General features: G+C 37.2%; 1 protein-coding gene across 2 annotated transcripts in view; it reads left to right on the top strand.

Annotated features, from left to right (window-relative positions):
- Window positions 1-3,868: 3,868 nt before the first annotated feature.
- Window positions 3,869-16,910, top strand: part of CCNC (cyclin C) — a 29,763-nt gene continuing 16,721 nt past the window's right edge. The window contains exons 1-5 of one of the 2 annotated variants that reach the window (XM_010333768.3): window positions 3,869-4,104; window positions 10,327-10,433; window positions 11,585-11,669; window positions 11,831-11,900; window positions 14,978-15,029. In XM_010333768.3, the coding sequence (XP_010332070.1) occupies window positions 4,073-4,104; window positions 10,327-10,433; window positions 11,585-11,669; window positions 11,831-11,900; window positions 14,978-15,029 (346 nt within the window). In that variant the 5' untranslated portion in view covers window positions 3,869-4,072. The remainder of the gene's footprint in view (window positions 4,105-10,326; window positions 10,434-11,584; window positions 11,670-11,830; window positions 11,901-14,977; window positions 15,030-16,910) is intronic. The other variant, XM_003922912.4, reaches the window with a different exon arrangement.

Consider the following 16,910-nt stretch of genomic DNA (forward strand, 5'->3'; position numbering starts at 1 on the left):
TTGAACACACCCCTGTTTGAAGAGCACAAGGTAAGTTGAAAATTGGAAGGGACAACATTAATTTATTTCATCAAGTTTAAATTAGTGGGTAATGAGGACTGAAAAACAATACTCCCAACATTATTTTGAAAAGTTTAAAAATCATCAGCAAAAAAAGGCAAATCTACTAGACAGCTCAGCATCTTTTTGCATCCAGGTAAGCTGGGATGTCTATGCATTTTAACAGATTTGTAAATTTCCCTATTCCACCAGAGATATATTTAAATGAAGTTAGCTTTTGGTTTAAGTCAATTTAATTCAAACTACATTTATAAAATGTCCTCAAAAGCAATTTACTCTGAGACTAAGGAAGCCTAAGCTCCAGGCCTGTGACTTGCACAGCCCCCATGAGCACTGGGAGTTGCTGGGCATTTGGTGGCAGCAGAAACCAGGTCACAAACAGGAAGAGGTTCTTTGTAGCACTTACGGTAAATTGCTTAAAATTGTTCACAGAAGGAAGGGACCTGAATTTCCACAGCTCTAGTAAGTTGTTGTGGCTCTTTTGGTATTCTATATATAGTACTCACTTTTCAACATAATTTTGTATTCATAACTTATATCAAAGCACATCCCCCCAATTCTATAAGAGATTTAAACACCATTACTTGCTACGCCTACTACACATTATACCCTGAACTAATGGAGATACAAAGATGAAGGAGCTCACTGTTTTGTAGGAAGAAGAGTGCAGAATTAGGTATAAAACAAAGTAGCAGGGTGGGTGACTTACACCTGTAATCCTAACACTTTGGGAGGCCAACGTGGGTAGATTACCTGAGGTCAGATGTTCAAGACCAACCTGATCAACATGGTGAAATCCCATCTCTACTAAAATTTTTTTAAAAATTAGATGGGCATGGTGGTGGGCATCTGTAATCCCAGCTACTTGGAAGACTAAGGCAGGAGAATTGCTCGAACGCAGGAGGCAGAGGTTGCAGTGAGACAAAATTGCACCACTGACCTACAGCTTGGGTGACACAGTGAGACTCTGTCTCAAAAAAAAAAAAAAAAAAAAAAAGAAAGAAAGAAAGAAAGAAATTAAGTGCTAGTCCAGTGATAGAAACAAAGTGTGATAGGATCGCTAAGAATAAAACATTAGTAATACTAATTTGTTGCAGTATCCTTTTCTTCTGGATGATGCCAGGCTGACAAAAACAAGCAAAACAAACACTGAGAGAATTGAAAAAAATCCTCAATCTGTGAAACAGCCCATGGCTTGGAGTTTCTTAAGATAGTGCTTTTAAAATATTTTTATTGTGATCTGTAATGCAAAGTGTTCATCAAGTATGCTACACACTCCTCTACATTTTTCAGCTTTCTTCACAGTTAAATTGGAGGCATGTGTCTATCTGGTCAATGCCCATGAGAGAAGGTGATTGAGTTGTTTCTGTTTTAAGGCCCTTAACACTGGGTAAAAGCTAGTGTGAGTCCTCTGTGCTTTCTCTAGGAAGATTTTAAGCCTAGAAGCAAAGACCATCAAGATGGAGTAATTGAAATATATGTATTAGATTCTTGAAGATCTGGAAGACAGCCACCAAGGAGAGCAAGCAGACTTTATGGGACTTTATGGGAGTGACATATGACATGTAAAATACTTTTATATTAAGCTATAGTGATTGGGGTGGGGGTAGAGAGGTGTTACCACACTTTCACCTAGTGTAACTTATCCAGAATAATTCATTCTTTTTTCTTTTTCCTTTTTTTTTTTTGATTTGGAGTCTCACTCCAGGCTGGAGTGCAGTGGCACAATCTCTGCTCACCACAGCCTCCACCTCCTGGGTTCAAGTGATGCTTGTGACTCAGCCTCCCAAGTAGTTGGGACTATAGGCACACACCACCATGGCCAGCTAACTTTTTGTATTTCTAATAGAGATGGAGTTTCACCATGTCGGCCAGGCTGTTCTCAAACTCCTGGACCTCAAGTGATCTGCCCACCTTAGCATCCCAAAATGCTGGCATTACAGGCATGAGCCACTGGGTCTGGTGTAGACTAATTCTCACATACAAATAAATGCATTTCACATCTTGACTGTGTATGCATATATATATATGTGTTTGCACACATATATAACTGAACCAAATTTAAATATAACATCCTTGCTATTTCAGATTTACCTAGTATTTTCTGTTCATTTAGTTTCCTAACGATTATACTTAACTTCACCACACCCTAATTGGTCTCCACCCACAATGTGACAAATTTACGGTCTTTAGTTGTCTCAGATGCTCATCGTCTATAAACAAGTTTCTGGCCGGGCGCGGTGGCTCACGCCTGTAATCCCAGCACTTTGGGAGGCCGAGGCGGGTGGATCATGAGGTCAAGAGATCGAGACCATCCTGGTCAACATGGTGAAACCCCGTCTCTACTAAAAATACAAAAAATTAGCTGGGCATGGTGGTGCGTGCCTGTAATCCCAGCTACTCAGGAGGCTGAGGCAGGAGAATTGCCTAAACCCGGGAGGCGGAGGTTTCGGTGAGCCGAGATCACGCCATTGCACTCCAGCCTGGGTAACAAGAGCGAAACTCCGTCTCAAAAAAAAAAAAAAAAAAAAAAAAAGTTTCTGGAGTGTCCAATTATTTAGAAAAAAACTTAGAAGTTTTACAATAAATGCATTGGTACAATGAAAATGAAACAGAAAATACATTATTTAATCTTGTAAAATTAAATTATGGTATTTTTGCAGTATGGTCCTACTTGATGCATACACGCACATACGTGTGCATACACATAGGCATGACTGCTGTTAGATGTTCTTCAAAACGGCTGGTTCTGCTGCTCTCTAAATTTGCACTTTATCTCTCCAAAAGAACTCCATTAAGATCGCTTGATCCAGGCCGGGCCTGGTAGCTCACGCCTGTTAATCCCAGCATTTTGGGAGGCCGAGGAGGGCGGAATCACCTGAGGTCAGAAGTTTCAGACCAGCCTGGCGAAATCCCCATTCTAAAAATACAAAGATTAGGCGCGCGTGGCTGGGGGGCCAGTAATCCCAACTACTTGGGAGGCTGAGGTAGCAGAATGAATCACTTGAACCCGGAAGGCGGATGTTGCTGTGAGCCGAGATTGTGCCACTGCACTACAGCCTGGGTGACAGAGCCACACTGTCTCAAAGGTAAAAAACAGGCCGGGCGTGGTGGCTGACGCCTGTAATCCCAATACTTTGGGAGGCCGAGGCGGGCGGGTCACGAGGTCAGGAGTTCGAGACCAGCCTGGCCAACATGGCGAAACCCCGTCTCTACTTAAAATACAAAAATTAGCCGGGTGTGGTGACGGGATTCCGTAATCCTAGCTACTCGGGAGGTTGAGGCAGGAGAATCGATTAAACCCCAGAGGCAGAGGGTGCAGTGAGCTGAAATCACGCCATTGCACTCCAGCCTGGGCTACAAGAGCAAGACTCCGTCTCAAAAAAGAAAAAAAAAAAAAAGAAAGTAAAGTAAAAATTTAAAAAAGGACACTTGATCAGCGAGAACAAAGTCATCTTCATTTATTCCTCTTTCCAATCACAGAGGAAAAAAAGTCACAAAATCTTATGCTTTATTATAATGCCATTGTCCTGTTTTTGAAGCACGGGAAGAGGTAGTAACACAACCCCCGAACTAAGCTGCTTCCTCCAGGTGAGACCCACTCGGCAACTCTGGTACTGAGAACAGGAGACCGAGTGACTTGGGCCTTAGGCCAGAACCGGCCCGACGCTCTCTCGAGAGCTTTCCAACCGCCGAGCCGCGAGCTCTCGCGATCGCTCGTTCCCTTCCATCTCAGCGCGCCCACAGGTCAACGCCTCCCTGCCGGCTCCCTCCGCTGCAGCGGGCCGGAACTTTTGTCGATAGGAACGGGTTTGCACAGTTGAGTGTTGTCGGCCGGCGTCAAGGAGAATAGGGGGCCATCCTCTTCCTTTCGCCGCCGCCGCCGCCGCGGAGCGGAGCCGAGCCGAGCTGATTTGATCGAGGAGCGCGGTTACCGGACGGGCTGGGTCTATGGTCGCTCCGCGGGCCGCTCCGCCGGTTGGTGCTTTTTTATCAGGGCAAGCTGAGTTCCATGGCAGGGAACTTTTGGCAGAGCTCCCACTAGTAAGTGTTCTTCTGTCTTCTCACCTGGGGCCGGTTTTTTGGGGGGCTGTGAGGACGGGGCCTGCGACTCCCCGGGCCTGGATCCCGGCCTCGGCCCCGAGTGCTGGGGTCCTCACCGGAGACGGCAGCGGCCAGAAGCAAGATGAGCTTTTCTGAGGCGACTCCCCTCCCCGCCCCTAGCCCCAGTTTCGGGGAGGGAAGGATCTGTAAGAGGGAGGGGTGGAGGGAGAGTTTAGTCTCCCGGGAAGGAACGATTCGGAGTTTAATTTCGGATTATTGGTTTAGCTAGGCCGCGGGGGGTCGGATGGAGTGAGCACAGGTATGGGAAGTGTGACTCAGCTCAGGACTGTGAGGCTACTTGTTCAGGACAGTCGCGGCGTGCTTTGCCTGGGATTTCTTCGGGTGATCGGCACTGTGATCTTTTGTCATTCACTTTATATCTTGAGTGGATTTATATTCCTAGGAAAGGAGAGAGTCGGGCTTGTTTCTGCCTACTGACCGCTTCTTGCCAGTACTTTATGTCTAGATGAAGTTTTATGTTGATAAGGTATAGGGCAGGTGCCCTCAAAATTTATCCATTTCTTTAGCCTGTGCCTTATATTTTGTTTTAAAGGTCTATTTTCCAGTGATTTTGTTTACCTATTTCCTTAACCTTTTTCATGAATAAGTTCTTGTTTCTGTCAGTGACTGTGTGAGAGCTAGAATAATATTAAAAACACTTATGCCTAAATACATTTGTTTAAGCAGGCAGGAAAGTGTGTGATGGGGCCAACTGAGTACAGTTGAAAGATGAACAGAACTTGATAAAGAAGATATCTTAGTATAATTTTTGATACTAAGAAAGCATTAGTAAGTAATTTAAATTTCGATTCTGTGAATAGGATCTGTTCCTGATGTTCATTTTTTAGCCGTTTGCAAGGAGAAAAAAAGAAACCATGAGCTCGGTAACCTTTTTAAGGAAAAGCAGTTTTTCTTCTTGCTATAAAGTGGAGATGACATGTTAAATAAGATTTACCACTGATTTTGTGTGTGTGTGTGTGTCTCTAATGCATTGTTTTCACACGCTGAAATATTGGGCAAAATTAAAGTATCGAAAGTTTAAGTATTGGAGTTAGAGCTCCTGAAAAAAATTGTTTAGGTAGTGAAGAGATATTCTGATAAACTAAGGAAGAAGCTGAGAGAATTGACAAGTAGCTGGCGTTGATTTGTCAGTTTTTCAACTTAAAAAAAGATCCTGCCTTTTTTCAATAAGTGTTCTCATTGTGCTTTCATTTATTCGTAGCACTGTAAAAACTTTTTTCACTTTTCAAATATAAAATTATTATAAAGTTAAGTATACTTCTTTAAAGCTGTTTTCTCCCAAATCAAATAGTCCTAAAGGAAGGGACCAATTTGCCTTGCTCAAATCCCTTGAGCAGTCATGGAGTTCCTCATCTAGAAAAGGTAACAAGTGTGAAAGACAAGACAAATCTGGAAAAACAAATGAAAAGATTATGAAAGCCATTGTCTTAGGTGAATTTGGTGAAAGAGGGCACTTGACGTTAAATACACTGTGTTTCATGTTTTTAAGATGCACATTTTCACACTTTAACATCTTTAAAATCAGCATGGCAATTTCTTTTATAGCATATGAAATAATGATGAATTCTAGATGTAATCTTAAATTTGATGAAATGCGATATTTATAAATCTTTTTAGTTTATCCTCCATACAAAATTCTGTGAGGAAAACTCTTAAAATATTTGTGAAATTTACCTGTTTAAAAACATAAAATGACTCTGGAGGTAAAATTAATTAGCAAATCACAATGTAGTTGAAGTAGAACAAAACACAGTTTGACCAAAATGAACTAGAAGGGCACTAAGTCTTTGCTGGTTGATTGAATGCATTAATGAACAAGTAACAAAATTAAAAACTAGAACTGTGAATACTTTATTGTGTGAAAAAGGAAACTGAAAATACAGTTACTTAATATCTAGAAAATAACATCATAATATATATGGAATGTAACCAAAGCTGAATATATTAGAAAATCAATATCCTGAATAACTGAGAGATAATAGAAATATTCTATTTAAGAATATTAAAAAGGAAACATGAAATAAACCTCAAGAAACAGAAAGGAGGACTTAAAATAGTTAACACTGATGCTAACATATTAAAAGGAAAAAAAAAATTTTTTTTGAGACGGAGTTTCATTCTGTCCCCCAGGCTGGAGTGCAGTGGTGCAGTCTCATCTCACTGCAACCTCTACCTCCCAGGTTTTAGCGATTCTCCTGCCTCAACCGCCTGAGTAGCTGGGACTACAGGCTCCTGCCACCACCCTCGGCTAATTTTTTTACTTTTAGGAGAGAAAAGTAAATAAACCCAGGGGTACTTTTGGGTTATCTTCAGGACTTTAAATTTGAAAGCCAAAGCAAGTTTAAGAATATTACCCAAGATCTATGCCTTATTTCATGGGTAAATACTTTCCATCCTTCAGGAGACTCTCCTTTTGAAATTGTTCAATTTCATACAGAAAGAAGAAAGACTTTCTAATCCTCTTTATGAAGCCATGAAAACACTTAGAGAAAAATCTGTCAAATGGAACACTAAAAACATTTTCACTTTTTAATATTGATGTCAACATTGTAAATGAATTATTACCAAATGCAGTCTAATGTTACACTGAAATTATAAAACATGAAAGTGGATTTTCTTATAGAAATATAGTCAGTGTTAAGAAATCTATTAAACAGTGAAGGCATTAAAAAACTAACACAATTCAACATTTATCTTTGACTAAAGCTCTTACTAAAACAGAAATAGGATGCTTCTTTAACATGAAAAATATGTGAAAGCATCAGCAGTGGTGAAACATTGGGATAATTAGGGTGCCTATTTAAGATTTTCCCAATATACTAGTCAATACAGTTGATACAAATGAGATATAGAAAGAATGACAAAATTATCAATATGTGGAAATAAAATTTATGAGAAAACTCAGTTAATTGAAAAGTTATTCAAAATAATAAAGATTTAATAAGGTGACCAGTTACAAAATGCAAAAATAAAAGCTACTCTTTTTTTTTTTTTTTTTTTTTTTTTTGAGACGGAGTTTTGCTCTTGTTATCCAGGCTTTAGTGCAATGGCGCGTTCTCGGCTCACCGCAACCTCCGCCTCCTGGGTTCAGGCAATTCTCCTGCCTCAGCCTCCTGAGTAGCTGGGATTACAGGCACGCACCACCATGCCCAGCTAATTTTTTGTATTTTTAGTAGAGACGGGGTTTCACCATGTTGACCAGGATGGTCTAGATCTCTCGACCTCGTGATCCGCCCGCCTCGGCCTCCCAAAGTGCTGGGATTACAAGCTTGAGCCACCGCGCCCAGCCAATAAAACCTTCTTAAAAATGTATGATAGGTCCTGGTCTATCAATGATTGAGACTTGGAAAAAAAAAAAAAAAAAAAAAAAAGAATGATAGGAAAGTATAATTTACATTAGCAACAGAAAATATAAAATACAAAGGGAAAAATATAAGGAAATATACGGCAGCTGTAGGAAGAAAACTTTAAAAGTCCATTGTGGAACGTGGAGATTTTAGTAGAGTTTGAATTCTTGGTAAGATGTCATTTCTCCCTATGTTGATCTTTAAATGTAATTCAGTCACAAAATTTGAATGGATATTCTTTGTTAGGACTTGACATAATGCTTCTAAAGTTTAGGTCTCAGAGTAACAATTGCAATAGGATAGTCAGAAATTTTCAGAAGAATAGTAGCAAGGGAGTATTTTTTTTTTTTTTTTTTTTGAGACGGAGTTTCGCTCTTGTTACCCAGGCTGGAGTGCAATGGCGCGATCTCGGCTCACTGCAACCTCCGCCTCCTGGGTTCAAGCAATTCTCCTGCCTCAGCCTCCCGAGTAGTGGAGACTACAGGCGCGCGCCACCATGCCCAGCTAATTTGTGTATTTTTAGTAGAGACGGAGTTTCACCATGTTGACCAGGATGGTCTCGATCTCTTGACCTCGTGATCCACCCGCCTCGGCCTCCCAAAGTGCTGGGATTATAGGCGTGAGCCACCGCGCCCGGCCGGGAGTATTTTTTATACCAGCAATTACTTTTAAAATAGTACAGCATATGAACAAGAAAAACAAAAATAGGAAATTATATATAATGATAGAACTATAAATCAGGAAATACCTTAGTACGTTTGGATAGGCATTTGACAAAATGTTTATCTGGATCCTTACTTTATACTGTGTACCAAAATTCCAAATGGATCATATAAATTGAAGGAAAAAAGCCCTTAAGGGTATTAGAAAACATGAATGAATAGTTTTTTTATCATTTTTGAATCAGGGAAGGACTTTCTATGCCTGACAAACATGAAAGTAAAAGATAGGTAGATTTAAGCTTTCTCTATTACAAATAATTAAATACTGAGAGATATTTAAACTTGGGAGAAATTTTGCATTTATTTGACAAGCAAATGACTTAGCCATACTATACAAATTTTATATCAGAAGACTCTTAATCATGAAAAAGTAAGTAATCACATTAGAAAAATGGTCATATTAGAATTAATATTGTATAAAAGAAGAACTGCATTTGACCAGTGAAGAAATGAAAAAGATGTTTAACCTCAAAAGTGAACTACAGGGGAAAGAAAGAGTGATATACTACTTTGCCTTTAAGTTATAAAGTATTTAAAAGTGGCAGTAACCCATAGGATTAAATATTTTAGGATTCACTCATGAACTGTTAATAGAAATGGAAATCAGTATAATGTTTTTGGAGGGTAAACTGACAGTGTGTATCAATAAGTTACCAACAACACTGACCCATTAATCCTACTTCTGAGAAGTTATTTCAAATATGTTATTAGTGAGATGTGCAAGGAAAATTACAAAGATATTCATTAAAGTATTATTTGTAACAGAGAAAAAATGATAACCTATATTTCCATCAGTAGAGATTGGCTAAATGATCCATCCATAAAGTTATGTAAAAGAATGCTGAATAACAAGTTCCTTGACATAAGACTTCCAATACATATTGAATGACAATCACAGGTTCAGCATAGTTTTTTCTTTGAGTCATGTCAATTTCATATTTCCAGTTAAAAATAATACACTTGACTGGGCAAGAGGAGAAGGCTATCAGTGTAACACATTCTGAGGCAGTTTTTAATATAATTAGATTTGTGAAATAAGGAAATAAAATGCCATAGTTACTCGTGAACAGGGGAAAAACTATATACTTCAAACCTAAGCCACCATCAATTGGTGCCAAATAATTCTACCATTATCTTATATCACTAAGAAAGAATAAACACTTTGGGAGGCCGAGGCGGGTGGATCACAAGGTCAAGAGATCGAGACCATCCTGGTCAACATGGTGAAACCCCGTCTCTACTAAAAATACAAAAAAAAAAATCAACTGGGCATGGTGGCGCGTGCCTGTAATCCCAACTACTCAGGAGGCTGAGGCAGGAGAATTGCCTGAACCCAGGAGGCGGAGGTTGCGGTGAGCCGAGATCGCGCCATTGCACTCCAGCCTGGGTAACAAGAGCGAAACGCCGTCTCAAAAAAAAAAAACAAAAAAACAAAAAAACAAAAAAAACCCAAAAAAACAGAAAGAATAAACATGCTGCCAAGCCGAGCATGGTGGCTCACGCTTGTAATCCCTGCATTTTGGGAGGCTGAGGCAAGCGGATCCCCTGAGGTCGGGAGTTCAAGACTAGCCTGACCAACATAGAGAAACCCCATCTCTACTAAAAAATACAAAAATAGCTGGGCTTGGTGGTGCATGCCTGTAATCCCAGCCACTTGGAAGGCTGAGGCAAGAGAATCATTTGAACCCAGGAGACGGAGTTGTGGTGAGTGGTGATCATGCCATCACACTCCTGCCTGGGCAAAAAGAGTGAAACTCTATTCAAAAACAAACAAACAAAACATGCTGCCAATTACAACACAAAGGCATCACAGATTGTAAGACATATTTTGATATCAGAGTCATAATCAATGAAATATAAGCTTGTAACAGAAAGACTAAGGAGTAAGAAGGAAAAGATTAGAACAGAATTTTTTTCAGTATATATTTACATTTATTAGTGAGATATTATTCACATAATTGACTTTAAGGTTACTTTTTGCACTTTGTGCTTCTCAAAATGTGAACAACCTGTTCAATCAGAGTGTTTTCTCTGACTTTGTTTGTTGATTTTCTGTAACATGTCTTTTCTAGTTTGCAATGGATTTTGGATAAACAAGATCTGTTGAAGGAGCGCCAAAAAGATTTAAAGTTTCTCTCTGAAGAAGAATATTGGAAGTTACAGATATTTTTTACAAATGGTAAATTTTTTAAGAAATTGGTTGAAATGTTATAGTTGATTACCCCTGAATTTAAATGTTTTTGTGTGATAATTTGTGAGCTATTTTAGTCCATACCTAACATTTTTATTTATACATGTATTTTTTTCGACATATTCACTTATCTTTCTTTTTAGTGATCCAAATAAAGATTTTTTGTGTGTGAATTTTACATGTCACAGGCACTCAAGACAATTTGAAAGTATTACCTAATCTCCGTAAGACTTTATAATAATTATTAGACACAGTTCAAGGTTGGCTAAAGCAAAGAACTTTGAGGATAAATGCGTCTTTGGATTGACATCCTGTAGTGGTCATTTCTATCTTAGAACTTTGTTTTGAAGGGAAGAAGATTGAGGGATAGGTCTTTACTCTGTTTTGTAGTTAAGTCTGTCACAATTTTTTTTAACCTTCATGTCACTGTTTTGTAAACTTATTTCTCTGTTGTTTTGAGGATTTATTATGGATTTTTTTTTCTTGGTGAACTGTATCAAGTGGTAGTATCAGCTGGGTGTGGCCGCTCACACCTGTAATCTTAGCCCTTTGGGAGTCAGAGGTAGACAGACTCCTTGAGGCCAGGAGATATAAGACCAGCCTGGCCAACATAGTAAAACCCCCTCTCTACTAAAAATACAAAAATTAGTTGGGCATGGTGAGGCACAAGAGTCACTTGAACCTGGGAGTTAGAGGTTGCAGTGAGCCAAGATCGCACCACTGCACTCTAGCCTGGGCAACAGAATGAGATCTGTCTCAAAACAACAAAAAAAGTGGTAGTATTAACAAGTTTTATAGGCATCTAATATTTTCTTTTTATGTCTATTATAAAGATAATATGAAAGGCATTAAAAATATTTAGAAGATAGAGGGGAAATACTCAACTTCCTTAATGCATGAATAATTTTTGGCTGTGGGGCAATTTCTATTTTGTTGTTGTTTATGCATTCCTATATATTTCTTAACACATTTACAAATCCTCGTACTAGACCGCTGTGGCTCATATAGAGCATGCATATGTTTTTTCCTTTGTTAAAAATTAATATAATTATGATTTAACCACATGGAAGTTACTGTTCAATGTTAATATTATAATGATCCCAGAAGATACATTTAAAATATCATTATTTTCCCTTTAGTTATCCAAGCATTAGGTGAACATCTTAAATTAAGACAACAAGTTATTGCCACTGCTACGGTATATTTCAAGAGATTCTATGCCAGGTAGGATTATTTTTATTTTATTTATTTGAACTCTTATCTAATATGGATGAACCTTAGCACAGTGTAAATGAATCATGTGTCTGCCATAGAGTTATCTTGATTTTTTTTCTCAGTGTGCTTTCTATATGAATGATAATTAACTTTGCTTTATCATATTTTAGGTATTCTCTGAAAAGTATAGATCCTGTATTAATGGCTCCTACATGTGTGTTTTTGGCATCCAAAGTAGAGGTATAAAACGATTTTTTGTTCTTCATCAAAATGTAGTCAACGTATGTTGGTTAATCTACCCCAGTTTTCACATTGCCTATATAAAATTAATGGTAATTTATGCAAAATACTAAAATTGTACAAAGTTAAAGAAATATATACATATCCTTATATATTCACTTAGCAGACACATACAGCACTTACTGTGTACCTACCGACTTAATCTTCATAACAAACTGGAATACATAGTAGTAGTATTCCCATTTTATAAATGAGGAAACTGAGACAGAGAGAGATGAAGAACTTGTTTAAGATTATACAGCTGGTAAGTGTCAGAGCCCGTGTTTGAACCATGGGAGTCTCATTGCCAGTCCTGTGTTCTTAGCTGCTTTCCTCTGCTGCCTTTGAGACATTTCTTCTTTGGCACTAAGTAATATTCAGTAAGTACCATAGCTTGCCTACCATAACCTGAGAATGTCCCTCTTCCTTTTCACCCATATACTTACCTTCTCCTGTCTTCCCTCCTATCATTCTGATGATTGGCTGCCTACCAAGCCACAAGGAAGGCAAGGATTAGGGGATGCTATAGCTGTAGAGATTCTAACAAGTAAAAGATTGAGTTGTGAGAGTAGAGAAATTAGGTAAGGGAGAGAAGATAGATAGGAACTTGCAGCAGAGACTGAATTTCTGTTCAGTTTTTTTGCTTTTGTAGTATTTTTGAAAGAGCTCAGCTAAAGTCCAGAAAATAAAAGCAGATATTGACTGTTTTCCATAAATAATTAACGTAGTTTTTGTGGTGTAAAAACTTTGCATTATATTTCTATTTTTGGATAATGTCTTAGAGTGGTAGTTTTATTCTTGGGATATTGAATGTGATTTTTACCTAGTAAGTTTACATTCCTTTTGGTACCCACTTTGATTTAGTTTTGTTTTCACCATGATTTAAGATTATCAATGACATCTGCCCCAATGTTTACCTAAATAATGACAGTTGCCTCTGTTAGAAATAATATTAAGACAAGCTTTCTAGAAGTTTATGTTTTCTAATTGTGAGTGGTAGTTTAGGCAGAACCAGCTTTGTTTTTGTTAAGTTCTTTAATGGAAAAGAAAGTATTTATTAAAGGTCTTTATTATGGATTGATTTTTCTAATTCTAATAATTCTACTATGTAATATTTGATTTTATTTAAGTATTACCATGTAATAATTTTAAGTATCTTAAGCACAGGCAGTATGGGAGACCAAGACAAAAACTTTATAAACATTTAATCTTGTAGATTAATTTAAGGATTTTATTTGTTAAATATTGTTATTTGATTTACTGAGTAGAACTCTGTGATGTGATTTACTGAATGAAAAGTTTTCCTTTTGAGTTTTGGGTAAAGAATTCGTAGCCCTGGTGTGGTGGCTCACACCTGTAATCCCAGCACTTTGGGAGGCTGAGGTGGATGGATCGCTTGAGTTGAGGAGTTTGAGACTACCCTGGCCAACATGACAAAACCTCATCTCTACTAAAAATACAAAAATTAGCCAGATGTGGTGGCAGACGCCTGTAATCCCAGCTACTCGGGAGGCTGAGGCATGAGAATCACTTGAACCTGGGAGGTGGAGGTTGCAGTGAGCCGAGATTGTGCCACTGTACTCCAGCCTGGGCAACAGATCAAGATTCCGTCTTTAAAAAAAAAAAAAAAAAAAAAAAAATTATTCCTGAAAAAGAGAATGTAGTCTTTCAGATTTGTAACATTATTTTTTAATTTCTGTGACCACATATTTCTGCATGTTCTCTAGTATTATGGAAATTGTATAGAAATCTCATTTTTTTTTCTATAGTTATGTTTAATTTTAATGACTTGCTTAAGAACAATAGAAAAATTTATAATCAGAATGCCTTTACTTATTCAAAGATCATTCAAGCAGAAATCCAGAGGCATTAGCAGGTAGCCTATACTTTTTTAGAAGTAAAATAGAGGCAATCAAGACTTTGCTTCTAGAAAAGTCACACAGGATTAAAGCCAGTTCCTGAATTCCACTTCCATTGAAAGTTTTTTACTTTTTCAAACTTTTACTTTTTCTTTTCAGTTATTATAGTTGGTAGTTTAGATATAAAACAAATATATTAGTACGCATACATTTTCCCTACACATGATAAGAATGTAGGTTGAAGGTATTTGAATAGATTTTTAGCTTAGTTTCTTCTGTTGGATAAGAAACCAACTCTTGATTTTTTTTTATTTTAAAATGAAGTGAAAGCTTTAGGAATCTTATGAGGCAATAAATGAGACTGTGTATATAAGGTGGATCATAATAAATTTTAGTATTTTTACAATGGTGGTTATTCAGTTGAAAGAGGAAATGAAAACTGACCTTGGAAGTCTTATGTAATTCTTATCTCCCTGTTCCAAAAAGGATAGTAACTGTTTATATGTTTGTTTGTTTGTTTTTCGTTTTTTTGGTGATTAAGATTTATCTTATTCACAGATTAAATTGTTGTGTCATTAAATGGCATGAAGTATCTGTTAGTACAGGTTGAATTGAATAGGAAACATACTTAATAGTTATGCTTGCAATTAAGTATAGAATTTAAACAATCTTCTTGGAAGCTAATTTAAATGCAGAAACTGGTACTGTAACTTTAAGGCTTGGTTTCTAATTTGGTACCTTTTATTGTTATTAAATTATACAATTATTTTAAAATTTGTCTTAAGTTGTAGCAATTTGGGGGAATGGTAATAAAGGTTGAATATCCCTAATCTGAAAATCCTAAATGCTCCAAAATTTGAAACTTTTTGAACACTGACATGACACTCAAAGGAATGCCCATTGGAACATTTTGGATTTCAGTTTTTCAGATTAGGGATGCTCAGCCAGTGTAATGTAAAATATTCCTAAATCAGAAAAATTTCTGATCCTAAGCATTTCAGATAAGGGGTAATCAACCTATACATTTAAGGGCTTAAGTACTTCATGGCTCAGATGGGTAGAAGGTGAACAGATTGTAAACCGGGGAACAGGGAAATCCTCTGTTTTGAATAGAGTTCAGACACCCTTAGTTTCATTGGGTTCACATGTACCTGATCTCATCTGCTTTTCTTTCTTTAGGAATTTGGAGTAGTTTCAAATACAAGATTGACTGCTGCTGCTACTTCTGTATGTAAGTGCAAAAAGTATATCTGCTTTAAGGATATAATTTGAGGAAAGCTCCAGAGTACATAGGTTTTTTTTTTTTTTTTGGTTTATGAGACATATGAGAGATAGGTTGACTTTGTTAACTTTCCTGAGAATAACTATATGTCTAGTGTATTTGGCAAAAAAATCAAGCTAAAAACGTTTTATTTTGTTTTTTTGTTTGTTTGTTTGTTTGTTTTTAAAAAAAACAGTGTTATAAACATTATAAAGATTTTACTTTTAATGTTAAAAATAGATAATAATTTCCAATGCAAGACACCAAGTTAAAAAAAAAAAGATAGTAATTATCAATTCAAAAACATCAACTTAGTGGCTTTTAATCTTGTAAGAGTAAAGAAAAAATTTCATTTCCTAATTTTATTATATTATATTGTTTTCTAATGACTATTATGTCATTCTTATGGGCGAAGTAAACAATTTAGCACCCATGTCTGTCTTCGATGGGAATTAGATACTTCAAACCTCCATATTTAAAAACATGGTACAGAAAAAAAGCTGACTCTGTAGTCAGTGGAGCTAATTTTTTGCTTCAGTTGTTACTAAGTAGCTATGTTTTTTCTTTTTTGAGATGGAGTATTGTCCTGTCACCTGGACTGTAGTGCAGTAGCGTGATCTTGGCTCACTGCAACCTCCACCTCCCAGGTTCAAGCAATTCTCGTGCCTCAGTGTCCTGAGTAGCTGGGATTACAGGCACATGCCACCATGCCCAGCTAATTTTTGTATTTTTTGTAGAAATGGGGTTTTAGCACACTGGCCAGGCTGGTCTCGAACTCCTGACTTTTTGATCTGCCTGCCTTGGCCTCCCAAAATGCTGGGATTACAGGTATGAGCTGCACACAGCCTACTAATTTTTATATTTTGGGTCATTCCCATTTCTGAGATAGTATTATAATCTAATTCAGTCTTTTCCATGTCACAGCTTAATTATTTTAAGGGTAGAAGATTGATAATCAGTTTTGCCAAAAAGTTTAATATACCAAATATATCACATTGAAGAAGTATTAAATTGCCCTCTATAAAATCAAATTATTAAAAAATTGTAAAATGACTAGAAGGAATTCTTACCAGAATGTTAGCAGTGTTCGTCTCTGCCCAGTAGATTATAGGGGTCTTATTTTCTTTTTTGTTTAGTCTCTGTTTTCTAAACTTTTTAGAAAGTTTATGTATTTCTTAATTTGAGGTACCTATTATTAAAGTTTGTTTATTTACATTTTTCATGCAAAGACTTAAAAAGTACATTCATAAGAGGTTTTGGTTACCAATAAATAGGAAAATCTTATAATAGGCTACTTTATTTATTTCATAAATTTTATAGCGTATTACATAGGCCCAGGATGCTTGGGTTGCAGATTTTAACTCCAGTGCTTTCTGTGGGACAATCTGAGCAAAGTTCTTCTTTGTGCCTTAGTTTCCTCATCTTGCAGATGATATTAATATAATATCTGTGGTGTTGGGTTGTGATGAGGATCAAATGAGTTAATATTTATAAAGCTTTTAGAACAGTGCCTTGCTTATTATGTTACTTTGCTGAGGCTGCCGTAACAAAATGCCACAGAATAGGTGGCTTAAACAACAGAAATGTATTTTCTCACAGTTTTAGAGCATGTAAATCCAAGATCAAGGTGTCTGGCTATTCATACATGGACTTTTCTCTGTGCACAAACACTCCTGGTTTGCTGTCTTCTTCATGTGAGGACAATAGTCCTATAGAATTAGGCCCACTCTTATGTCCTCCTTTAATCTTTTTTTTTTGAGACGGAGTCTCATTCTGTTGCCGAGGCTAGAGTGTAGTGACTGGAGTACAATGGCACGATCTCAGCTCACTGCAACCTCCACCTCCCAGGTT

This window comes from Saimiri boliviensis, chromosome 4 (genome assembly GCF_048565385.1).
Source record: "Saimiri boliviensis isolate mSaiBol1 chromosome 4, mSaiBol1.pri, whole genome shotgun sequence".
Classification (NCBI taxonomy): Eukaryota; Metazoa; Chordata; class Mammalia; order Primates; family Cebidae; genus Saimiri; species Saimiri boliviensis.